The sequence below is a fragment of the Dipodomys merriami genome, unplaced genomic scaffold, assembly GCF_024711535.1.
Source record: "Dipodomys merriami isolate MVZ:Mamm:240054 unplaced genomic scaffold, mDipMer1.0.p SCAF_64, whole genome shotgun sequence".
NCBI classification, from domain to species: Eukaryota; Metazoa; Chordata; class Mammalia; order Rodentia; family Heteromyidae; genus Dipodomys; species Dipodomys merriami.
In genome coordinates this window covers 5,104,492-5,132,282 of record NW_027206224.1, presented here as the reverse complement: position 1 = coordinate 5,132,282, position 27,791 = coordinate 5,104,492, and the positions used below count along the sequence as shown (strand labels likewise).

Here is a 27,791-nt window from a genome sequence, read left to right as displayed (position 1 = left end):
AAAAGAAATAAGTGGGAAGGATACTAAACATTTCTGGGCACCTTCATAAATGATTACAAATTTGAAAAGTTGTTTCAGAATTAAAAGCTTTCCTGATCAGCCAAATAATAGAAAATTTTACAAAAATCATACCCCATTATTCTTTCTACATTGTCTTCAGATTTGAAAATGAGGTTTACATTCCCACAAAGATGATATATGGTACTGACGATGATACTTATCAGGTTCCATACTGAAAGCAAATTGGGGAGAACCTATCCAATGCTGTCAAGAGATAGAGTTGCTGCATCCCACACAGCCAATTCCTAACACTAAACACTGATAGCTTCTTCCTCAGCCTGGGCTAGCATGACACCAGGGCTTTTCTTATAAGAAATGTGAATATCTGGGTTTTTTTTTTCTAAATTCTCCTTCATCGGGGAAGCACTCAACCTTGTATATCATCAAATTCAAGGCGGTTCAAGAAAAAAGCCAACTATTCCTGCTACTTGTAAAGCACTATGTCAGCAGTATTTCTATAGGAAGACCCAACCACTTTTTCTTTTCCCCCATCCAACCTGACCCAAGGCTGGCTCACATAAGCATCGCTTTTCAAGACCTCATAGTTGGAATAATGCATACTTTTCCCTTTTCTTTCCCTCCATTCCTGTGTTCCCCCTTCTCACAGTGACTCATACACAGCTCTCGTATGTCTCAGACTTCATAGTCCCTGCCTGGGCGGAAATCTCTTCCTGCTGTCTAGGCATCAAGCCCAGCTTTTCTACTTAGATAATTCTATATGACAATTTTCTCCCCTGTGATTCCATTTTCTAAGACTATTTGCATAGCTTTCCATTTAGGGTATAAATAAATGAATCTTGTTTGATCTGGAGAGAAACATACTCCCAATGCTAAGAACTCTTATTGGAACTCTCATGAACCTCCTCCAGTGTAAACTTGGTGTCCTGCTCTTACATTGAGGAATAAGATAACTTTGTTGGACTACATGGAGCACTGAAGTAACAAACCTTCTCATCCATTCTTGCCTCTCTTCCCATTCATTGACTAGCTCCTACTTCTCTTTTAGATTGCAATTTTTACTCTGTGTGAATCCTGCCTTCATTCCTTCTAAGTGTCACTGTGTAAGCTTATATTACTTACATTGAATTCTTTCTCATCTTTGTTTTTATCATTTTTAATTGTCTGGATAATTGTTCCTTCCCCTAAACTCTGAACTCTCTCTGTTCAGGGATTATTTAGATCTAGTTTACTCTCTGCCTAGCACTCCCTTTGCACATAGTAGAATTTTATTGCCTAGTATCTAAATATTTATCTCCTGGTTGTAAATGCTATTATCAGCTGAAAGACAGGTCATGCTTTACCACCAACAATAGTGTCAGGTCAAGTCTTCTAAATGTGTTTTGGATTCTCTTTACATTTTTTTTGACGGGGCAACACAAAGAAGATAGAATCTTAGTAGTGCTAGGACTCTGGAACAATCTCATTTGGGTTTCACCATCTCTACCATCACAAAGATAAAATCACACCCATCCTTATGGTGTACCTTCATTTCATCTGGGCTTAGTGGTAGGGCCTGGGGAGGCAGGATGGCATTGTCCCTCATGCATTGTAACTTTGGGTCTAGTTTGAAAGGTATAAATAAATACAAGAAAGAATATCATGATTAAAAATAATAATAATAGCTGGGGCCTGGTGGCTCACACCTATATTCCTAGCTACTCAGGAGGCTGAAATCTGAGGATCATGATTCGAAGCCTGCCTGGGCAGAAAAGTGCCTGAGATACTTATCTCCAATTAATCAACAAAAGATAGGCAGTGGAGCAGTGGGCTCAAGTGGTAAAGTGCTAGTCTTGACCAAAAAAAGCTCAGGGACAGGGACCCAGCCCTGAGTTCAAACCCTACCACTGACTATTACTACTACTACTACTACTATTACTACTACTAATAATAATAATTAAACAGTGTCATGAGTAAACAAAGGAAGAGCCTCCAAGTTAGGATTAGGAGGTAATCAGAGAAATCAATCTGCATGGTTAAACAGATTAAACTCTTTCCCCTTTCAGTAGACTATTGGGCAACCATTACAAATGGTGTTTTAATGGTATAATATAACAAGTGAAAAACTAAAGCATTTGCAACATGGATAAGTCCATGGTCTGGGGAGAAGAGAAGAAGACTGGAGAGATATATGTACAATGAAATTCAGTTTTTACTGATGTGAGGGCTTTCACCTTTTCCATCTTAGTTATTTTGTTTTGTTGTTTTTATTTTCCCATTTCTCTACATGCTACTGTACCACTCTGGCTGGAGACAGACGGATGTTAAATGTAAGTAGCCTTACCCTGCCCACAAGCACAGGGTCAGGCCCGGTGTACTCCTCTATCACAAAGAACTGGTTCCAAACCCATCCTCGCTTGGAGCGCTGTAGCACCTGCCCTTCTTTCCCCTTTTCATGGTGTCCGTGGAATGATGGCCTCAGGTGGCTTCGTCGCTCCAGGGCAAATGCCTGGCTGTGCCACAGCATGCTCAGGCACACCAGAGCAGCTTGTAAACAGTAGTTCTCCTTCATTTTTGGTTGCGTGGTAGGCACAGGAGAACGCAGCTGTCACCCCTTCAGCCAACTGAGTTAGCAGTCTTCCCCAATGGTGGCTTCCCCGATGCGTCAAACAGACCTCTCCTGGAATGGAATGCCTTTGTGCGTGGAGCGCATCACGTCAGGGCTACCCACTTCCCAGTCAGCTTCTGCAAAGAGAGACGGGGTGGGGGGGGGGCGGGGGGAGAGGGAGGAGAGAGAATATGGATTAGCTTCCCTCTTCATCCTTCTTCACAAGATTTCATTTCCACTTAGCAAATACGGAAAGTTGTATGTCAGTTTTACCACTTGCCAGCTTTGGGAAAGCTAACTGATGTCTTTGAGCTCAGCTTGCTTGTGTCTTAAAAGGGGGGGAAAGCATGGTATTCATTGTTTGCTTGTCACAGAGATTAAATGAACAATGTAAGTATGTCTATTAGCACAATGGTTGATATATGGTGAACACTATATTGCTGTGTTATTCTAATTGATCATTACTGTGCTTGGCTAAGTTCTTACACTGGAGAAACATGGGGGCTTATTATTTGGCAATAAATTGCTTTCTCTCGGAGATGAATTGAAGAGCAGGAGGTTTATTCAGGACGTCACAGTCATCAAGCTTCGGTAGTCCAGGACCGAGAAAATTACCAGAATTCTAACTCAGGGGTGCAGACGCCTTCCCTTCTGAGGTTCTTTGATTGCCAATCCAAACCTTTCCATTTCCTTTGTAATTTGGCAAACTGTATTTGAAAGGCTACAGATGTACAGTTAAATTTGAGGTATTTAATTTCAGTAAGGCTCTGTGATAGAATTGTTAATCCTTTCCAAAAAAATAGGGAATTGAAACCTTCAATAATTGTTAGATATAAAAACTCTGGGGTTAGTAAAAAGCCTGTGCAAGAGAAAGACAAGTTTGAAGAGGCTATATGTATCAGCAGGATCAGGTACTTCTGTAATCCCAGGGAGGGTGAGATAGGTGAATTGTGCGTTTGAAGCCAGCCCTGAGAATATAGTGAGGTAAAGGAATGCCTAGGCTCAAACAAATACATAAAGGATAAGAAGTATAATTATTTAATAGCTGCATCCTCAGATGCAGCATTTTAATAATATATCAAATGATGCTTTCCATAAGCAAAATGGACTATGTATAAAGAGCAGAGAGATGGCTGGAGGAGAGAGGAGATCCTAAAATAAGGCAGTGATAGGAAGAGCTCTGGGATTCCGTGAGGGAGCTTGGGATTTGGTCCAGAAGGTGCCAATAATTTGTCTTAGAACCTTGTCCATTCCTTCTTGTCAGGCTTTTCCTCTTTCTCTATAAGAAGAAACTGTTGACTGAAATTTTCTACCAATCTCTTCCCAGCTATCAGAGAGATGATGATTGATGATGGAGGTAGCTGATTCAAACACTGTATTCTTAACAGTCGGCATTATATTATAGACAATGGATAGATAGATGATAGATACGTAGATGACATAGACAGACAAATAGATAAACAATGGATAGCCTAACCAGTAACTGATACCTATATAGAGATAGCTAAGACCTGCTCTTAAACTAGGCCATCCACAAAATGTATGATATAAGCCACACAGCTCATGTCAAACTTAGTATTGCCTCTACAGAAATTCATCAAGCAAGAGAGAGCAAAGAACATATAAGTAACAAAATCCCTGCCCATTTTGTATCATGCCAAGTATTAAGCATTCACTCACATGGTGATAAATTATTCCTGCTTATAAACTGTGAAGTGTATTTGAAAGAAATACTTTAATTAAAGTCGATGTTTCTGCACCTCTTTCTTCTGGCTGCCATTTTGCTGCAAAGCATGATTATTTCTGACACTAAAGTGTTGCAACCAGATGACAACTTTTCCCCCTCTTACCAACAAAACAAAAGAAGTCTAACTTAATACTCAGGAATTTGAATGTCCATGTAACCCGTAAACAATGAACTTCACCCTTGGTCAAAAAGATCACACCACCTACTGTCTTCTATTAGAAAGAATCTGACTCATTGTTTTGTGCAGATGATCTATAATACATAACAGTTATTTTAGTGACTATCTCAGATTTGTGTAAGATCAATTTTAAGACTTGTTACTGATTCGCTTCTGGAATAAAGTTATGTTTAGTGAATTATTTTAAGCCATTGTTCTGAAATTTTATGAATATGATCTCTGTAAAAAGTTTATGAGTAGGTACTCTCCTTTTTTTAAGGATAAGGAAATGGGGACCAAGATAAACTAAGCGACTTGTTCTAGGGTGGGCTTCTAATAATAGCAGAGATGGGATTTGAACTAGGCTCTTACATCTATTAAACATTGACCAATACTTCTGGCTATTTGCTTTCAACGTTCATATGGAAATAGAGTGCACACTGTGATTAAAGACATCTGAATGTGATAAGAAAGGCAAAACTAGAATTCTATGTATACCTATAATACGATTATTACGAAAATATGAGTAATAGCTTATTCGGTATTAAGTACCTATCATTTTTGACAGTACTGGGTCCTTGTACCTGCTAGGCCTCATTTATGCTCTCATTTTTTTTTCAAATAGGGTTTTGTTTTTGGCTCAGGCCAGCTTGTATAGCCTCCAATGTACGCATCCAGCATAGTTCAGAGGACAAACCTTGTCTGTTGGGATGGGAAGGGGGGCGGAGGCTCTTGTAAACTTTTTGCCAGGTGGCCTTAAACTGTAATCCTCCCTAACTCAGTCTCTCCATTTAACAACATGAGCTGTTAAATCAAGTATTATTGTAAGGAATTCCCTTGAGTTAATTCATGAAATCATCATACTGCCTCTACAAAATATTATTATCATTCCCATTTTAGAGGTAAATAACTCTGAGATATGCCATAGTCATGTAACTTGCCCAAGATTAGAAAAACAGCCAGTGAAGGAGCTGAGAATGTTTAGATTCAGGACCTGTCCCCTAACCTTCTACCTGATCCTGACTCTCTAAGGGAAGGTTGGACATCTAGTTTGGAAAAACATTCCTATATGCATATAATAGCTTTATCATGATAATAATTTTTGGCACATGAGCAGTAACTAGACTATGAGCAAAACATACTAACCAGATAAAAAAGAGAAAGCACTTCATAACAATGGTCAAATAGAAAGTGAACAAAATACAATTATACCAGCCACTCCTGGTCATACCCTTATTGCTCTATATTTCATGAATGATAGCTTTGGTTTTTTTATTGTTAAATCTCTATTTCAGAATGTCTAAGTATATAGGCTAATTGATATACTCAGAGATCTCTTCTATGTTTAGTTTTGTTTCTCTGAAAGAACTGTTTCTACAATAGAAAACTGATGGATTCATTTAGTGGTAGAGACTGTGCAGGAATCTCACATGAAAATTAATAGAAGACTGCCCTCCTAAGGAGACCTTGACATCAGTAATAATTAGGAGAATATATCAATGTTCTAATTAGTTTTAATAAAGACCCCCAAGGCAGATCTTGAACAATCCTTCCATTAAGCATTCTCCAGCTGCTACATACCAGGACGCCTAAACATTGGGGTTCCACTAACACATATAGGGGGACTTCATTTTATGATGGGAACACTTTGCTCAGAGCGAAAAACAAATGTTGGTGAAAGGCACGGGGGTAATAACATGACAGGAAAATGGATTTGCAAAATCACCAGCTCAAAGTGGAAGGCTCAGCCCTCCATCTTCAGAGCAGAGAAGCCCGCCATAAACTACTATGCCTTGAGCATAACGTTCTGTTGCTGGGCCTGCTTTTGTCTCTGTAAAAGAAAATGACATATATGGGTGTTTAAGTATATTTGGACTCCTGCTGGAAATTGTTATCGGGGAGAGAGAGAAAGACAAAAACGCTTAGCAAAAAGCAAGCGGATTTAGGTTTTCAGCTTTTTCCTCCCCACAGAGCCAGAAGGATCAGGCTGACTGACCCATTTTTTTCTTTTTATTTCCAGGTAGCTAATTTACAGCTAAAGGCAGGTTATTATTACATTAAGAATATATCGAAGGTCGGCACCAAAACTCAAAATCCCATTTCTGTATCTGCAATATCCCCTTGTTGGTGAGTGCAGGGGCTTTAGCCTGCCCTTCAACAAATAGAGCTTTGTAACCAATTGGATTCTATTATGCAAATTAATTCAAGCATATTTTATTCCCCGTTCAGATCTCATCACTCAGCACTGAGCTGGTCTCCCCTTTCAAATCAAATCACAGGAATTATGCCTTGTCTGTGAAAATCATAGAGAAAGGGGACAGCAAGTATTACAAGAATTATTGAATCAAAATTCTTCTTCCCTGATTTCTATACTTGGAGAAAGGCATAATCTTGGAGTAATCACCTCCTCTCAGGTGTAAAATAGATCATGAAGAATACAAAAGTGCTATGATATATGTTGCTTCACTCTCAAATACCAAGTTTGAATATTATAGTTTGTGGCAAAAACTGACAGTAGCTCTTCTCCAAAGTAAATCTGATTCTTTGCTTGTGGGGAAACAGAATCGTAGGAGTTGAGCTTTGATCATAAAAAGATGATTTACTACCTAAATGGCATACAAATCTTGGTCAAAATTTGAGCTGTGTCACTATGAGTTATATAGAACTGAATAATAATAGTAGTGCTCTACTGGCCAGCATGCTTTGGTACAACAATTTTATTCCATTTTCTTTTTTATTTTTTTTTAGTTGTAAAGATACTGAACAGAAAGGTTACAGTTACATGAGTAAGGTACTGTGTACAATTCCTATTGAGCATTGTTACTCCCTCCTTGGTTTTATTCCATTTTCAGCAAAACTGTGTACATGATATTCTCAGATTCTAAATATAAGAAAACTGAAGTTCAGAGTTGGAAAGTAACTTACTCAAGTCCACCGTAGTGCATCGGAGGAAATATTGCAACGCAAATTCAAGTTTAGCTGAATGCAAAACCTGCATCTAACTGTGGGATATTTTGGTATGTTTTGAAACTCTTAGAAGTCCGTACACCTAACCTTCAATAAAAGAAGACTGTATGATCCATTCCCAAGAATTATTTGAACCTCAGAATTTTAGGTGATACTGAATTTCATTTATTCACTGCCTATACAATCAGCTCTTCTATTCTCAGGGCTTTATGGCTGCAAGGATTCAGGAAATCCAACTTGAGACCTCAGACCCCAATGCTGGCAGATTCATTCAGTGACTATTTTATCTCTTCAGTGATTAAATCATCTTTAAATGACAATCATGTCTTATATGTGCGATGAAAAATTTATTCAATCCCTAAGAACATCTTTTACTCACTGTAATATTTTTAAATGCTTATCATTAAGATGAGTAAAATACATCAACACATACAGGAAATAACACTGTCAGTAGTGTCATTCTTCACTATGAAAAATGCTTATATGTGGAACAAAAGCTAGATTTTACTTGCAATTTTTCTATTGCCTGAGCAATACTACCTGAAGGAAGATTAGGGCAAAGTGACCATGACAAACAGACATTTAACATAATGTAACATTATTTTTTATATGAAAGGCCTTATAGGTAAAACTCCCTTTGTCTATGAGTAGTTACAATGTACAAATCTTTCTTTATCTGCTCATTCCTTTGTTCAGTAATAATTTTGCACAGTGCCAGGTTGGGGCCAAATCTATATATATATAGGTACCAATGTACCTCTGATCTGTACACTGTACTCAAACAATGAAGAGACCTTGTTCTAAGCAGATGAATAATTGCATGATGTGAAGTGTACAAACAGGACAAAGAAATCAGTGACCACACCTCTATAGGCAAATTTTTAATAGTCCTTCCTTCTGATAAGCACCTCTTCCAGTCTTTTACATACAAACACCTATACCCAGTCTCTAACACCTATAGCCTCCTCCACTCCTACTGTACCCAGAGCTGACCAAACTACTCTCACTAGAGTGACAGCCAGACCCACCATTAATTATTTCAGCTTGCGTACATAGACTTGGCCCCAAATGATAAGGTGGAAGAATCACATTCTCTAGGAAACTTAAATGAGAGAAAACCAGAATGCTTTAGAGTCAGCAAGGGATGCTACCAAGTAACAACGAATATAACCTAGGTTTTGATTAAAAAATAAAATAGGTCTTTCCATTTCCTAACAAGTGGGACAATGTCATTCTTCCTGATGGAGGCACAGAATTCCATTGTGTGTGTGTGTGTGTGTGTGTGTGTGTGTATGTGTGTGTGTATACCACATTTTCTTGATCCATTCATCTACTGAGGGGCATCTGGGTTGGTTCCTTATCTTAGTTATGGTAAATAATGCTGCAGTAAACATAGTTGTGCTGGTAAGTAAGCCAGGCCCAAAGACACATAGGTCCCATGGTTTCCCTTATTTGCAATAACTAGTATATGTCTGAGATAAGCAGAAAAGGTCAAAAGCTATGTACATATGACCAGATAAGATGATGTTAAGTGAAATGAATCCCAAGATAGGGATTTTCTCTTTCTTGCTATTGTTCTAATGTATTTATAATGTACCAAGTGAATTTTTTTGTTTCTTTGTATGTTCCTCCCCCATGGTATACCACCTGTTTTCACTGTATGTCAATGCCCTGCATCTTGTATATACATTTCTTTGATTTGGGGAGCATAAAGGAAAAAGCAAAATGCTTAAATAGGGATACAGTTTGACCCACTGTAACAATGAGATGTACAAGACACTATGTTGAAAACGAACTTTACAATTTAAGAGGGAGGAGTGTAGTTGTGGAGATGGGAGGGAAGGGATGGTAGGGGAAAATCAAACGACGAGGCAACAATGCTTGATATGAAATGTACTCATTACCTTGCTCATGTAACTGTAACCCCTCTGTACAATATTTTTACAATAAAAATATTAAAATAAAATATGGCCTCTGTCTTTGAGTCCTGCAAATGGCAGATTATGTGGTCCTGGTCTCTGAAGATGTTGGCACCCAGAGATTGCTTGCCAGCTGTCATTTCTCTGGAATCCAGACATACTGATCTTCTGTTTTTGAAGTTCTATGAAGTCAAACTACAACACCCTTTCCATTGGATAACAATACACCACCTTTTGGCTGAGCTAACATGAGGGCTTTATAAGCCAATGAACCTAATTGAGAAAATTATAATAATCAAGGAGAAAAAGTTAGGGGAAGTTCTTCTTCTGGTCCAGGCTAACATAGTGTGCTTGTGGAGACTATTGGTTCAGCTCTAGAAAATGTCTCCTTATCTGAATTTCCAAAGAAGATTGAGCCATAGCAAAATCCCTAGGCCCAAACAAAGCAAGCTACATGTACTTCAGTATAGGTTCAGCTAGTGAACAGCTATGCACCTTTAACTAAAGCACCTCTTTCTTGGGAACTAAGTTTCTCTTTCTATATATCAGGAGGATGAGACCCATCTGGTAGGGTCAACCCCTGCCAAATCCTCACTAACATGGAATATAATGGCGGCAGTATCCTCTTGGTTTGTGCAAAGCAAAAATACTTCTGCAGTAAATCTTGAGTTCCAGCTTGAAGAATCTGAATCTGTGAATGAGCAATGAGAACTTACGAAGGGTTTTAGTTTGGGTGATTGACTGGGTCTGAAGTCTCATAGATATGCCAGTGAAATGTAGATAGGCATTGGCAGTGTGCAGAGCAGTTGAGAGTGTGGGCTTAGCAATCAGAAGGGATTGGACTAAAGCTCAAGGAACTACTCTCTCAGAGTAAACCAAAGAAAGAGAGCCTGAAAAGGCTTTAACGATCCTAAAGAGTTCATCTTGTTGACCCTCCATCTACTGAGATTGACACACATCCAGATAGCTTAATTACAGTGAGTGGATGCTGTGGAAGCTGGAAGTAGAGTCAAGCTGCTGGTAATTCCAGAAAGCTGGATTTTTGACAGAATGTATGGGTGGTGGTGGGGATTATAGAGTTATCTTCCCAAATGTGACTGCGTGGACCACCCCATCCCATTAAGCACAGACAAACCACCACCATGTTTTTAAATGGTTTTTATGTACATCTGCTCCTGTACAGAGAATATATCATCCCCCTCCTTCACAATTTATTGTTAGGAGGCTTCATAATTATCTCATTGTTACTTTAAAGAAGCCAACCTTTGAAGCCCAAATTTTCTCTTCAATGTATTAATGTCACTTATCAGGAATGGGCTGTTTTTAAAAAATAAAGAATGGAATAAAAGTAAAGAAATACAGCAAACTAGTCAAGTGTCTGGCATGTGCGTGGAGCCTGTTTATAGAAATATGCCTAGCACTCTCAGACAGGCAAGACTTTCATAGGCAATGTCAAGTGTCTTTTGTGGCTCTCACATGATATGGTTCATTTAATTAGATTCTCCATAATCCCAGGTTAATCCTATTGAGAATCACAGACATGAATTTTTATTTGCCTGGCAGAAACATCTATTGTTCCAAATGCATATATGAGAGGAAAAAGAAGACTTATTTTGTATTTCTTACCAGAACTATTACTGCTAAGATATCTCTCTATCTATTTCTCTCTCTGTGTCTCTCTTTCCCTCATTCTCCCCCTTCCCATTTCCTTTCTTTGAATTACTGTCTTTTTTTAAATAAAAGATCATAAGGGCACTTGCAACTATAATTTGCCTCTGAACACATCTTCCTCTTCCCCAAATATATTAAATGTCTAAGATTTTAGATGATTACTAATTCCTAAATGAATTCTTTGACCCTGGTATAATGGAACATAAAATTAACATTATCCCTGCCTCATGGAACTGAATATCCACACTAGTGTCTCTCAACCTTGAATGAACATTAGAGAGTCTTAAAGCTCCCATTGCCCTTACCCTAAATGAATTAAAACCAATGAAACCCAGAATATAATGTTTTTAAAGTTCCAGGTGGTTCTCCTAATGGACATTCAAAATTGAGCTATGTTGGATAAGAGTTGCACCGTTCTTGTAACCCCCGCTTTCACTATATTTGATGTCAGTATAACATGTGGAGGAGATGGGGACAAACAAGTCGTTTAAGGATTCAGGTGGACCTGTTGCAACAATGAGAAGTGCAAAATGTCATGTCAAAACCAGCTTTACAATGTCGGTGTGGGGGGGGAGGGGGGTATGATTGGGTGGGGGGGAGGGGGGAGGCTGGGAAGGGAGGTGAAGGGTAAACAAAGGAGGATGCAATGCTTGGTAAGAAATGTATGCATTATCCTGTCCATGTAATTGTAACCCCTCTGTACAGTATGTTCTCAAATAAAATAAAATTAAATTAAAAAAAAAAAGAAATAAAAAAGTATAAGGAAATCTGCAAAAAAAAAAAAGAGTTGCACCGTTCTTTTGGACAGTAGCTAGATGCTTGTGGCCTTTAACTTAAATCCTAGTACAAAATTTCTGCACACACTAATACTATTTGAAGTTGTCAACGTATTCATCCATTTCAAGTGGAGATTTTTAATCATGGTCAAAAATTCCACGACTCAAGTGTTGATCTCAGGGACTCAAAATCATCATCTGAATCATAAAACATCTGTTCCATAAATAAAAGTGCCCAAAGAATATTGGGTCTAGCATTTGGAGGCCTGCCCTTAACTCCTCGTGCTATGTACAAAGATCTCAGCCTTTTCTGCATTTTAGATCATATATGATCAGCAGAAACCCTGAAAAAATATCAACGGATAAAGAGGTAGAGTAGGTAGAGAGAGGCTTGAGCACACTGGCCCTGCATTCTACAGCGAACAGTACAGAAAGATAGATTCAGTGCAATTTCTTTGAAAAGCAACTCTGCTGTATTAATCAAAAAGAAAATAAAGGAAGTAAAAGAAAAGACAAACAAAACCATGTGTGACATCTTGATACCTAACAGATGCCTGTCCAGACCAGCAGCAGGCGTGGAAATTCCTGCTCCAGTGCCCATAATCTCCTCGCACCCGAAGGAGGCTTCAGCTCAGGAGACTCTGGCAAGACTGACAGCTGACAACTCACTTTACCTCGATTGAGTCTACTTTCTCTTAGGAAGAAAAGGATGACAAATGCCTGACCTCTCTCAGTCTCACATTAATTGGAGGGTCGAATGACATAATGCACTGGAAAACTCTTTATAAAGATGATAAAATACTGACAGTAGTTACAACTTAAGAATTCTTTAGCTAATTTTAAAAGCTTTGACTTTTTAGCCTTTAGTATTGTAGATCGTAGATAAATGTAAATCATCTTTTATTATTAACAGGAAGGAGATGTGATTCTTTCCTTTGGTATCCCAGGGATCTTGAATTCGCTGGGTATTTTAAATGGCTCTCTTTTGTGTCTTCGCACAGTCTTTTTGTTTACTCCGACCACAGCGTTTCTTTAGTGTTGACCAGTGGGCATTCTGACCTCAGCTCCTTGTCCTAGGAGATGCTGTATAAGGTAGGGAGAGGGTAGATGTCTGCTTGCAGCAAGAAAATCTGGTATTCATGAGTCACAGACTCAAGAGAACTACGGATCAGAAATCCATCTGTAGGAACTCTGGGCCACTCAGTTATCCATGCTATAGGATGAGAACAAAACAGTTACAGAGAGGGTGGAAAACTCTGCTGGATGGGAAGTGTGACCTCTCCTGTCCGGATGAGTTTTGCTAGGCCATCTTGACTAGTCACTCATCATCCATTAAATCTCCACTTAAAACAGCTCCATCCATTGGTGGGCAAACTTTCACTGAGTTTTCATCTATTAGTCAGCTTCTTATTGCATACCTACTATGTAACAAACACTGTAAGACATACTCTGGCCAATCTATTTCTCTCCAGTGTTTTCGTAAATCATCTTTAGTCCCTAAGAGACAGCCACATTGAACCACAGTTACCCCAACACTATCGATGTTATATTATTGCCTCTACTGCCCAAATAAGGAAACAAGAGTGTGATTGTATTATAGCCGAACAAGCTCAATTCGGTTCATATGACTAGCTAGTGCCTAAAATGTGATTTGAAACTTCCATGTGGCATATTTGGAGGCTTCTGCTCATTAACATGGTGCTACAGTCTATTTCTCTGTAATTCTCCAAGCTTGTGCTCTCTGGAGATAATGAGAACTCAGTAACCCTCTACCTTTACAGCAACCACTTAGGAAAAATTTGTGAATGCTTGGATTCCTGAAATAGTTCAGTGCTAAGAATTCTTCATACTCAAGAACCTTACAGGCTAGTCAACTTCTCCAAAAACCTTCTGAATAAATGAATCAAAAATTTCAAACCATTCTCTCAACACATTTTTCACGTTAAAACAAAATTTTAGACTTCATCCTTCCATGTCTAAGGAAGGTGCTAATAAGTAATAAAATGCAAGCAGTGTGAAGAACTGTAGGAAGGCAGCCAATTGATAGATGTCTTCTAACAAATGGAGCCATTCCAACAGGAGAGACGGCTCTGTGAGATATCATGAGCTAATAATCATGGTCAAAGAAATCCAGTACTCCTGAAGGAGGAGTTTACACAGTGCTAAGAAACATCAAATCTCCTTATGCGGATCTATTGAAAAGACAGGAATATGTTTTGCCAATACTCTCAAAAAAATTTTACAACCTATATAGAAAAATTGCATTTTTCCCTAAGAGATTTGCTTTGCTAGAAGGCCGAATTTGCAACCCCCTGGCACCACTTCTTGTGCAGAAAATGCTCTTTGCCATTCTTCTCTAAGGGAAAGCACCCTTGAACCAGAGCTCTCCTCAATCTACCAGGAAGAAGAAAGTTTTAAAAAAACAAAACACAGTTACTATGAACCAACAAGGACTTGCTATCTTCCTGTATAGGTGCCCATGATAGAAATGTATATGACTGGATCTCTAGGATGGCTGCCCAGAAAACCACAGAAACATGACTTGGTCTGGTTCCCAGACTACACCTGCTTCTGAATCCCTGGCTTGGATTTTCTGCAAATTCCCCATCCAAACTGGCATCCTTCATCTCTTCCATTTCTGTAGAATTTAAGATATTTCAAGGATTTCGCTGTCACCATCCTATTCTAACTCACACCACACCAATAAAGGAAAGGTCAAAACTTGCAAGATTGTTGTTTTAAACAAATACACTCACAGAGAGAAAAATAACAGTTCCAGAACAGGTCAGGCACTAGTGGTCCATGCCTGTAATCCTAGCTACTCAGCAATGTGAGATTGAGGATCATGGTTTAAAGCCAGCTTGGGCAGGAAAGTCCGTGAGACTCTTTTGTTTTGTCATTCATGGGGACTGAACTCTGGGCCTGAGCACTGTCCCTCAGCTCTTCAGCTTAAGGCTAGCACTGTACCACTTGAGCCACAGTGCCACTTGCAGCTTTTTCTGCCTATGTGGTGCTGAGGGTCTCATGCATGCAAGGCAAGTGCTCTACCACTGAGCCACCTTCCCCGCCCCGTGAGACTCTTATCTCTAGTAAACTACTCAGAGAAAGACAGAAATGGGTGCTGTGGTTCCAGTGGCAGAGTACAAGCCTTGAGTATATAGAGGCTCAAGGACAGCACCCACTCCCTGAGTTTAGCCCAAGGACCAGGAAACAAAAATGAGGTACTAATATAAGCATCAAGACAAGTTAAGAAACTGTCAAGGCAGCATGGCGATGTCACAAATAAAGGAAACAGGAAATGGATCTGCAGTATAATTTTGTAAGATAGAAATGGGAGGAGGACTGCCACCTCCCTCTCATGTGGCCCTGTTTTCCATAACACAAGTTCACGCCTTGTTTCCTGGGAAACCCACTGCCTGGTCCTCCTTGTGACTGCCATTCTGCTGAGACGCTCAGTTTGAGTGCTTAGAGCTCGGAGACTCTGTTCAAGATGTAGCAGTTTCATTCTTCCTGCGGTTGGCCCCTGACTCTTGCATCTTTGCCTACTGCTCAGAGTCCTACTTCTATGTGGGTGCAGGAAAGACACAGTAAGTGATGCTGCTTCCTGCCTCTCACTGTTTCTCCATTGTGGCTATGCATAGTTCAAGATGTATACTCTTTGGAACAACCCAGATCTAGGACATTGGGATCTTAAGTGTTAAAGCTTTATAGATGTTGTAGCTACACACACACACACACACACACACACACACACACACACATCATAGATATTTTGTTGAACATGTTTAAAAGTGGCAGCTCCTTCAAATAATTACAAATCCAAAACTTGGCGATAATATTGAACTCTGAGTAGACAGAGGAAGAAAGATGGTATTGTTTTTCCTGAGAATAATAATAACCAACCACATTGATTTAAAAAATGTAAATTGTTTTCAAAAGAAACAAGGAAAGCAGGATGAGAAGAAATGCAGATTACAGAACAGACGATAGAAGAGTATCATTTATAACTGGCTAAAAAGTTTTGAATCAGCTCCTTCGTAAGCATGGAGAATGGAAGGTTGATATAGAGACATCTTGGATGTTGTGTTACACCAGCTAAATGAATAGCCTTAGAATAAATAGCTTGTCTTTATCCTTCATGTAGCTTTGGTTATCCTCCATTGGTGTGTTACTTTTCCAGTATCCTACACAACAAAACCCTCCAGTACTTTTAGAGATCTGGCATCATTAGGATCCTGACCTCTCCAACCAGATGTATGGTGTCTCTAATTCAAAAACCTCTATCACATACTCATGCTATAACTGTCTTCACATGGCTAATTTGTCTGGAGTTGAAGTCCATATTAAGCCAACTTTTGCTTTGCTAAGATGAATGAGATTTCTAGCAATAATCACACATTTGCAAAAAATATGTCCTGTCAAGACAGAAAAACTATTTAATTACAAGTATTTAGCAAAAAAAAAGAAAGAAAGAAAATTAAATAGTGGTTGGGGAATTGAAAACCCTGGATAATGGCTCAATCTCTGGCATTCCCATGGCATAATGAGGGGTTTTGTCTCTAATGAAGGGAAAGCTTCTAACACGTATTTATATAGAACTCTGATCTCTGATTTCATTTGAATTTCACAAAAGTAGATATAGTTACTTGTCTCTTCCTCAAGTATGTCGCATACAACTTTGAAGCCTTATACACAAATAATTATTTGTTGCCTATAATAAATGCAAGGCTAACTGGAGCTCTAAATTTTCTCTGCAAGCCAATTTGTCAAATAATAAATGTAACCTCAAGCTGGCTTTGAGCTCACCATAATCTTCCTGGCCACAGCTTTTTTAGTGCTTAGATTCTTGGATATTTCAACACACCTGGTTTAGGTAAGTCAAACTTCAAGCATTAAGTTGTTCTTATTGTAAATTTCAGAATCACTTTCTTTCCAGCTCTAATCTCTATGAACTGCGAATACTCTTGGTAGGTCCCCACAGTAGTACATTCCCTGAGCAGAGGAGATCAGATTCAAAGAAATGTTGACAGTTCGGGAACTTTTCAAATCATGTAACCGAGGTCAGAGAAATCCAGGTTAAGATCTCCAATTTCCCTAGAGAAGATAGAACAGGCCTTTCCACACTGACAGGTGACCTACTGTGTAAAAGGCCTAAGGATGAAAGGATTACCTATAGTGCTAATTGATTGAGGAATTATAGCTAATGTTCTCTTTCATCCTCTGAGTTGGTACTGGTTTTCAGAAAATAATTACCCTCAAATCCCAGAGTCAAGATCATTGGTATGAGAAGCATGTACAATACAGGATTAATGGGCAGCTTTCAAGATCTTTCCTTACATGTTTGCTCACACATACCAAAAGTAATAGAAATACGTTTAGCCAATAGGACCTCAGTCAAGACTGGGATCCTGGTTTTATGTTAAACAGAAACCATAACAGGACAATGTCACAAGACAATGTCATTAGGACATGAGAATCTTTGCAGCCTGAGAAGCGGCCCAAAGCAATAGTCTAAACACAATGTGCACAGTACAATTATGGCTCACAGAAGATGTCTCAGAAGAAACTCATCCAAACTAGGTATACTAAGAGGGGATAGACAAATAAAGGGAAAAAAAGCAAGAGGATGCAGTCATAATAATCAGTGTATAATATGTGAAAAATAGAACCGAGATTGGTTGATGAAGATGCATTGTACTCATAATCCGACATGTTGAATTGTAACTCCTTTGTATAATTACTTAAAGAAACAAAATTACAAGAAAAAAAGAGGTAGTTTATCAAGGAAGACTTAATATAAAGCAGCAAATCAAAATTAATCTTCAATTATACAAATGAACCAGATGTCCAAGGTAGACGCTAGCAACTCATACAGACAATTCAGCATAAGCAGGTACCTAGGAAATGAGATTATATAATGTGTCCAGTGAACTCAGGAATCCGGGGCTATAAAAACACAGGGGGTTGACTACTCAAGGGAGGGATAAAGGATAAAAAAATATATAACAATGACACTTTTATTTTTTGGCTAATATATAAGTAAAGAAAATGCTTAGTTTCATACTATGCTGTGACCTACAATGATGGAAATCCAGACACAAGTGAGGGAGCCTTGCAAAAAAATCAAATGCCCTTCATTTTGGAATCAGCCAGTCAAAATAAATAGCTGTCTGTTTGGTTAGCCAGCTTCCACTGGAGTGTGCTACACCCTTCGAAGCATCAGAGTACAGATGGCTCAGATTTAGGACTGCTTTGGGGACAATCAAACACCTAGGTCCCACTCACAAGGGTTGATGGAGGATGGGACAAGGAGCAGAGAGGAAGGGCCATAACATTGCATTGTCCACCAACAATGTTAGACCTTGAGCAAGAAGTGTGAATGGCATTTAATCCTTGTCATCCTGTGAGGTAGGGAACATTATTCGTAGCTTGACAAGATTCAGAAAACTTTTAAGTTCCCCCAAAGTTCTGACATTAGATAAAATGCATCACCTAAATTTGACCCTGAGTACAGGAAATAAACCCACATTCATGCGCCAAGTGCTCTCTGAAACTCCAGAAAAAAAAAAGAAAAAAACAGCTGAAGAAAGAAAAGCAGCTCGTGATATGACAAGAGGAGGTGTTTATGCAAAGGGGGAAATTAATTCCTTTCTGATTCCCCCTGATCTGTACTGTATGTGCCAAATCACACACCTCTTTACAAAATTAAGGGCATTAGTTATCTTCCCATTCAGTCTCGGCGACATTATACTTGTACGAAGGCATTCCTAGCTAAAATGAGAAATATCAAGTTTTTACAAAATCATTCATCAAGAGGTAAGACCTAGTCCTGATTAGCGTTTCAATAAGAAGGTTGGGACTAAATAAGCAACTGCGCTCAGGATCATGGCAGCAATTAGGCAACTTCTAGACAGCCACGCTTTTCCTCAGACCAATTGAGTTTGAGCAAATGAGAAGGTTTTTTTTTTTTTTTTGTTCTTCTTTTCTCTCCCTTTTTGCCCCTGCTGTGAAATGAACTGCCTTAAATAACTGATGAAATGACAGAAAGGCTGCGAAAGGAAACGTTTGCCCATTAAGTGAAGCTTAATTAAGCAGAGCATGAGCTAATAGTTCTTCTATCTAATAAGAATTAGCCCTTGGTTAAAAAATTAAAAAAAAAAAAAGCCTACTTGTAGGGCCTGGTCTGAGAGGTCTGTGACACAACCCAACAAGTCATCTAGAGGGGAAAAAACAAAAAGGAAGAAAAGCAAAACAAAATACATACGGTCATTGAGAAATCCAACCACTCTTGCCAAGACCTGGATGAGTTGCAACTCTGAGCATGAAAATAAAGCCAATCAAATATTAATATTTGTCTTCTGATGGTTCTCTCTTTAGATTTACTCAGAACAATGAGGCGACATTCACGTTTCCCCTTAGATGGACCATCTGGAATGACTGATGAAAGTCTAGCTCTAATTCTGTGCACAGCCTGAAATTCTCTAGGAGTGTCTCCTCAGCTCCATGAAGATGGTAAAGAGAGATGCTTTGTCTCCTGTGGACAGTTGGATACCAATCACTTAAATCATTCAATAAATAGTTGTTGAAGGAGTATGTAGAAGGAATATGTACATGTGTATACATTCAGAGACAGAGGGATCATCCACTAAATGAGCATGGACAGCACTACAGATGAATTGTACTTCCCCTAAAGCTATAGAACTCCTAACTCCTACTATCTGTTTCCATATTGGATGTAGGCCTTTGCAGCTAGTCAAGAACAAGTCATTAGGCTAGGCTTTAAGGTCATATGACTGATGGCCTTAGAAAAGAAGAAATTTTGACACAAGGTAAAGATCCATTACAAACTCAAGGAAAAGTACCTGGATGACAGAAGGAAGGAGAAAGGCACAAAACAGATATTTCTTCACCGGAATCAGAAGACACCAACTACGTACAACACCTTAATGAGACCGACAGACAACAAATTCCTGACATGTCAGCCATGTGTATGCATGGTATTACATTACTATGGCAACCCTAGGACACAAATATAGATAGGAAAAAGGGAACTACAGACTGCGCTAGACTGGAGAGAGTAACCCATTGCTATGATGCTAGTTACCTCTCTGTTATTTTACACCCCCAGGCACTGGCTCCCAGCAGGCCCACAAGTACTTCTTCAGTGGGGAGACGTGGGCTCATAGACTCCCTCTTCCTCATCACACAGCCTCATTTGAAAAATTTGAGTGATAGGATTAGAGCATTTCTCCTATGGTTAATGTGAGGATGGAAGGAGGTAAATCTTAGAACATGGTAATCATTGAGTGTACCATGTCATAAACGCTCAGTCAATACTACCTGTTATTATCCTGCGTACTCAAGTCTTGGCCCCTACCATTTCATGACAAGTAGGGTCAAGGTTGCATGTCTCTGGTTTCATCTCAGCGTCATGCATATGGCCATTTCTGAAGTGACCAGAGAAAGCTGGCTGTGTGTGGAGGGTCTTTGGAGTTTGGGTATGCCCATCTTCACATGAAAGACATAGCCATAAATTCAGGCGAATCATCATAGCTGTTATAGGTTGTATCCTGTTTCCTACTCCTATCACCTGCCTGAGTTCATCAGGAGAAAGCACTAGAATCAGTTGAAAATGACCCTGGAAATGTAAAGGCCAGCAGAGTTGGTGAAGTGCTAGGTGTGAAGCTGCAGCATTTGGGTGACAGTGTCCTTTAGATCCCCAGTAAACCCTTCTGATATTGAAGGCCCTAAGCCTGATTGACGCTTGTCTGGGAGGCCTAAGGAGAAAGAGAGAAGACCAGTGTAGCAGGGCAGTCATGCAGCTTCAATAGGGGGCTTCCTAGTCCCCTGTCCCATGTCACACACCCTGGACTTTGTGACCATCACCTTCTCCATTCTTCAGAACCTCTTAATGCTGTAATTAGCCATGATGAACCACATCATCCACAGCCCCTTCCTTTCTAGAAACAGTCTCTTCATGGCAGCTACTAGATTAACATCAGAGGACAATGTTACCCATCTTGACCACTAATACTTTAAAGCTATACACCTAAAAGGCATACATGCTTCTGGACGATCAGTGGTGTCTGCTCTTAATTCTCTGTATTGTTTATGGAATGCCTACAGAAGAGCAATCGAAATAATAATTCATCATGCATAGCACTTCGTGATTTACAAAGTGCTTTTATGCACATTAGCTAGTTTATATAAAGCAGTCAGCCAACAAGAATGAGGGCTAGCATTACCCTCATTGCGCTGATGGAGGTGTGACATTTTCTTTACTTTTCAGAGCGTCTAGTGAAAGCAAAGGCCATAACTTGAAAGTCCAGCTGCAGCTGGAATTCCTGTCCCCGGAGATGCAAACACTTTCCTTGAAAAGAGGATTTCTACATTAAAGTCAATGGCTCTCAAACCAGTTCCAGGTCTGCTTCTCTATTTGCTCCACGCTTCTTGTCCAGGAGGATACAGCGAATGCTGGATGTTTATAATTATCACGTACTTGTCCATGCTTAATATTAGGCTGAGCACTCAATATGCTGCTTTCATTCATGTGCACAAAGCTTGTGAGGTTGATTGATATTACTCTCATATCACAGATGAAGAGACTGCAGTTCTAAAAGGTGAAAGAATTTAGTCAAGATCACACAATCGCTACGACCAGGACACTCCAATCTCACTTCGAAGTTTCATGTTTAACAACTCAAACTCATGCAATTCTTTTTGTGTGTGTTTTTGCTTTTGGTGAGTTGCAGGGCTCGAATTTAGGGTCTGGGGGCTCTGTCCCTGAGCCTCTTTGTGCTCAGCGTTAGCACTTTATCATTTGAGCCATAATGCCACTTCTGGTTTTTGAGTGGTTATTTGGAGATAAGAGTCTCATGAAGACTTGTCTGCCTGGGCTGACTTCAAACAGCAATCCTCAGATCTCAGCCTCCTGAATAGCTAGGATGATAGGTGTGGGCCACTGGCACCTGGCTTCATGCAACCTACTTAATAACCACTTTGTCTTTTTTCCTCTGCTCCAGAATCACTTGACTTTCCCCATAGCTTCTTGCATTGTGACCATCAGAAAAAAAAATGACTATTGGCTTGATCCAAAGGCATGACTTTAGAACTGCTCAGCATCTTGTAGATACTGCATTTGATATGGCACTGGCCATATACAATCCTTGAGAATTGTAGTTCTTAGAGAGATTGATTGTGCAAAAACTCCAGAACTCATGTATTCCAATGTTCTGATGGAGGCAACTTCTGAGTCCCAGAAGAAATGCAGACCACCTCCATAGGGTCTTAAATCACTGCTCAACACAGCACCCTCTTTCATTCTGCATCTCTAGGAACTTGATATAGTCTCCACACTGATACCTCATGCCATTCCTTACACAATTCAAAACACAGACACCCCTACCACCACCGCTCCTGGAGAACCTCCAGAAATACTGTAGCCAAGGCAGTGTCCCAGATCCTTGGTGTCCACTGTCAATGGGAAATTAACTTTGAACTTAACAAGCTGAGTTCAGTCTCATTCAGTTGCTTAAGTCTCCATCTGTTTGGTACCATCCATTACCTGACTCTGCCTGAAACAGCTTGGAAACTAAGAAAACTGAGATGGGAAGATAAAGGGCAGAAAGAAGATGGCAAACCAGAGGGAGATACTTATGGAAAACCTTTGGCTGAAAAAGAAAATGCTGACATAAAACTTGCTATGACCAGGTGATTGGGGAGAGAGAGAGAGAGAGAGAGAGAGAGAGAGAGAGAGAGAGAGAGAGAGAGAGAGAGAGAGAGAGAGAGAGAGAGAGAGAGAGAGAGAGAGAATGCTATACGCTAAGGTCACAGGACAAAGCCAGAGAGCTTGAATCAAAGCATACTGCATGGTGAAATAAAAGCTGCATCTTGGAGTTGAAGTTTGCATTCAATTTCCACCTGCTGGGGTTACTTACCAGCTGTGTTACTTGCTCATGGGCAGATTAATCAACCTTCTTTTATGTCCTCCTCTCACAAAGCGAGGGAAATAATATGCAGAGGGAATCCCATGAGGTTTTGATATATGAGCAAACTTATTCCCTTCCCATATTTTCTTATTCATATCTTGATCTGTGAACAACCTAACTTCTAATAGGAGAATTCTGCTTTGGCCTTTAGTTTGGAAATCTGTCTTCCTATCCTCAACTGTCTACTGACCTGCTCAACACAGAAAATGCCCAATATCCTTTAAATGGATGGCCTTCTCTAGCCTGGCCTGGGAATAGAAACACTCACAATTCGGAACCCCTATTACTGACAAGCAAGGATATAGCTGCCGAGTCGGTGATGATTGTTTCTGCCATTATTTTGGAATGAGAAGCTGGTCAATATACCATAAACACCAACTCACACATCCATCAATTATCAGAGATCATAGATATTTTCTCTATGGAAGTAAAATCCCCGGAAGCAAGTGCCCCAACACACTTCTTTCAGTTTACAAATAAGAAAGCAGTGACACTAAATCAACCCTTCTAAGGAAACTTTGTTCAGACAAGATTCTTTCTCTCTGTAAACCAGCTTCCATCCAGAAGCAAAGTGAGTAGAAGCCTCCAGCCCCTGTGGAACAGACACAACTAAAGTCCACAGCTCTAGTCATCTGACTTTCTCCTCAAGGTAAGAATGGACGTTTACCAAGTTATTACTATGTGCTGGTGAACTCCTCCAGCTGTTTTACATGCGATAATTCATTGGATCTCTGCAACAATCCCAGGAGCTGGTTACTATTTGTCTTCTTACTGTGGAAATAATAACTCTTCAAGAGCTGTCTACAAGTGAGGTCTCAGAATCTCTGAATGTGTTACCTTATAATGGCAAAAAGAAATTTCCCCATGGAGTTAAATTAAGGGTCTGGAGGGGATGAGATTATCCTGATGACCTCAGAAGACCAGTGTCCTTAAGAGAGGGAGACAGAGAAAAAAGTGAGATTGGGATGATGATAGAAAAGGCCATGAGACAAAAAAGGTAAGCAAATGAATTCTCTCCTTGTCTCTCTAGAAGGTCACAACCCTGCCAACAATATTACTTTCTTCCTGAGGACCCACTGTGCACTTCTGATATCCAACTCTAAGATAATAAAGTTCTTAGAGTGCACTAAGAACTAAGCCTGTGGTCTTTTATGATAGCTCCGACTCAATACCTCCATATCCATTTGAAAGATGAGAACACTGAAGCTTTATAGGGTGAACTCTCCTGGCTGAAGTCACGAAGCTGACCTACAAAGAAACTGACATGATGAACGCAGAGTGGAAGCGCTGCTCTGGCTCAGGTGGATCTGTGCAGTATTGCTTTGGGGAAGGAAGAAAATAAATCCAATGTCTCCATGTAAACTAATGTAAGTCTTCTGTCAGCCTTGCAAGTAGAGAAAGCTGTCTTTATGTTCCTCTTGCTTTTTACACAAGAGAGAAATGCAGGCACCCCAGAGAGCAAGCGTTCTGTTCAAAGTCACACAGTCAGAAGCCAACATGACATTCTGATAGGAATCAACTTGCTCTTTCTACAACCCACTGCTGCCCTCTGTCATGCTGCACTGCTTCTGAGTTCTCTAGGACATTCCATACCCATGGCCCTTCTGCAGAGAGGAGCATATGAGTATATGGCAAACACTGCATGGGACAGCCACAGTTCCATGCATGAGCTGATCCATTGTCCTCTTCCAGAGCTAAGATGTGTCACTCAGCTGTGACCTGCATCCTATCATTCACTGTGACTCCCATCTACACAGTCTGAAACTTAGAAACACCTGGGTATATGAAATTGTGTATCACGCCTGTAATCCTAGCTACTCAGGAGGCTGAGATCTGAGGATCACGGTTCAAAGACAGTCTGGGCATGAAAGTCTGTGAGCCTTTTATCTCCAATAAACCACTCGGAAAACTGGAAGTGGTGCTGTGGCTCAAGTGGTAGAGCACTAGCGTCGTGCTGAAGAGCAGACGGACAGTGCCCAGGCTCACAGTTCAAGCCCCACCACTGTCAAAAAAAAAAAAGAAAGAAAGAAATTGTATAGATTGCTATGATGATCATCACTCTGGCTTCTGCTCCTGGATCTTTTCCATGTGAACAAGGTTGTTCTGCGTACATCAGAGGTGAAGCTTCTTTTGGTATAAACTTTGATTACTGGACGATTATAAAATTCTCCCCTCTGTGAATCACATTAGACAAATGAACAGGGAAACAAACGAACAACACAACACAACAGTCATTTGCATGGCGAATGATAGATAAAGTCTTGAACCCAGGCATTGCCAGTCCTGAATCAGGCCACATGTCCAACAACTTTTCTGAGGAAAAGAAAGCCAAAAGTCCAACATCATCATCAGGATATATTTCAGGAAGCATCGATTGTTTCATAGTAATAACGATAATCATGTTTATTGATGTTCAATTCCTTTAAAGCTAATAGACCTGCAAACAAATGGGAAAAAAGGAGTCCCTTTCCTTGAGACTTTCATTCGCTGAGTCCCAATTCCTTTTTCACTCCAGAAGATCTAATTTTATTTGTGCTTACTGAACATAGCCTGACGGCGGAGCCTGTGGTGCTCCTGAGCTCTGGTGCGATTGCAAACAGAGCTTTTGTTTGGATCTCACTGCTTAGGTTAATGCATCCTGACTCCTTTGCTGTTTCCAGGGACTCTTCTATTCCACTGTCTGCTGGGGGAAAAAAATGTCCCCATGAAAGTAAATGAAATACAGCAGTATTTACAAATCCTGAGTCAGATTTCCCATCCTGTCCAGCAGGATGAGAAAGTAAACCATGATTTACACTGGTAAGCTGAGAATGACATCAAAAGCCTTCTCACAAATCTCAGGGGAGATAAGGATTTTTTAAATGGCTTTAATCAAGACATAGGCTTTATAATAGAAATGTGTAGCTTCCCCTACAAAGGAGAAAATAAGAAACATTCCCCTATTAGTTAACAGACAGGGCATCCATTTCTAAGCTTTGTTTCTAAATATCGGTGGGTCCCACGTCTCTAGGGTTTCATTTAAACATTTCTCTGGCAGTGGAGAACTAGAATGCATGGAAAAGTTTAAAGAAAGATACAAGTGGAAGGAGATGGCACACAGGAAACTCTGAGTGCATGGAAAACAAAATACACTTTTCTTTATGCAGATTGAAAAATGAGATAGGGTCTCCTTTCTCTACAACCCTGTGTATTCCAAGATACACTCTACCTGGGCAGCCGCCCATACTCTTGTCTCACAGGTCAGAGGACAGGTATGGGCACTTGGTAAACTTGAAAGCACTCTGTCACTGCTGTTGCCACTCAGTCTCTGTCTTTTCCAGAACCCAGCTAGATCAAGTGGGAAGCAGAGTTAGGAAACAGAATGGATAGGGGCCGATGTCCCAAACCCAATATTTACCCATTCTGTGGTCTCTGGAATTAGGCACAAACTGATTGGAACCTCAGTTCCATCTTCTGTAAAATAGATAATCCACTCCATCCTTAACCACAGTGGGAGAAGTCTTGGATTAAACTAGTCTTGCTTTGTCCCTTCTATTTCAACTAAGCCTGATTCTCTGGACATATCATAAAACACACTATCATGTTGCTGTGGACAATTTGGAGAGTACTTTAATATGACTGCAGATTAATTAAGTTACAATTCACACATCAAAAGGCTATTCCTTTAAAAAGTATGGTGTTTAAAAAAATAGTACATACCATGTGAAAGGGATATACTGACACCAACTTATGTTCAAAATGCCATGTTGGGAAGTAAGTAGAATAAGCAAAAGTAACAGGTTGTGAATAGGATCAGAGTACATTAGATGGACTGGCGGGGATATCACAATGAAACTTCATTCCATTTATATAGAGACCACTTAACATGTGGAAATAAAAACAATTTGAACTACAAAAATGATGCATGAATCCCTACTAATTCTCCAATATTTTCATTATCATCTTCCCCAAGGATATCAGAAGCCATTTACCAGTTATTATTTTTAGAACATATTTTACTAATCAACATCTTGCTATTTTTCAAGGCCCCTCAAAAAATCTTCTCTTAATTTCCACACTGAATTACGGTTAAACATACAGCGAGGCCCAAAATATCAGGCTTTGGTATGAGTCACTCAGGTACTCTCAATTGACAACTGATTTCTCTCCAACCTTCTCACATAGGTAGATGGTATGTTCTTAGAGGATGGCAGTCATGTTTTCCTGTATTTTCCCCTGCACCCTGCCCCAGCACCTCAGCTCAGGGCTGAACACACTAGTTGATGAGCACATGTACCCATGGGTACAGAGCGAATGGCTCAGCGCCACTTCTTCTGAAGACAAATATGTTTGTCATCTGTCTGCTTCTCTGAATGCAGAGGCCTGCACAAGCTGTCATGTTCCATGATCGTTCTCCCCAAAGCACACGCTGTTAATTTTTCATCTTAATGAACTGTCCAGTTGAGTTTAGCAGGGGGAATGGTGATAGAAGCAGAATTGAAATGGCTTGTGCCTCCCTATTGTCAGAAAGCTTCTCCTTACGATGCCAGCACATAATTGAAATAAAACATCTCAATGGCTACAAATGCCATTTGTCAAGAATAAAGTGGAATAAGTGCTATTTCAAAAATTCATACTAACAGGCTTTATAAACAAGGATTATAAGAATATTCTTCCGCGTGATACCTACTCAAGCATTTAAGTGCACAACTATTATTCTCTGTGTTTGCTTGAGTGAAACCACTTTGAGGACCAAGCTACATGTCAGCCCTAATTTTCCAGAGTATTACAGATGCACAGTCTTTCCTGCTGGGAGATGGGTCAGGCATGTCGAAGCAGGCCCCAAAGGCCATGTTAATACACAGATAGCCACACAGGAAAACCATGATGGAGCTGCTGGTTTCCAGACAGTGGAAAGTTCCCAGAACTGTTGCTACTAAAATTTGAGTGATGATGGCCCAAGAATCACCCAGAGAGAAACA

General features: G+C 39.9%; 1 protein-coding gene across 5 annotated transcripts in view; it reads right to left on the bottom strand.

Annotated features, from left to right (window-relative positions):
- The window catches only part of LOC138815453 (cadherin-11), a 145,456-nt gene that overhangs the window by 44,299 nt on the left and 73,366 nt on the right, over positions 1–27,791 (bottom strand). For all 5 annotated transcript variants that reach the window (XM_070004887.1, XM_070004890.1, XM_070004886.1 and 2 more), the window contains exon 3: positions 2,342–2,742. In XM_070004887.1, coding sequence (XP_069860988.1) covers positions 2,342–2,569 — 228 coding nt within the window. In that variant the 5' untranslated portion in view covers positions 2,570–2,742. The remainder of the gene's footprint in view (positions 1–2,341; positions 2,743–27,791) is intronic.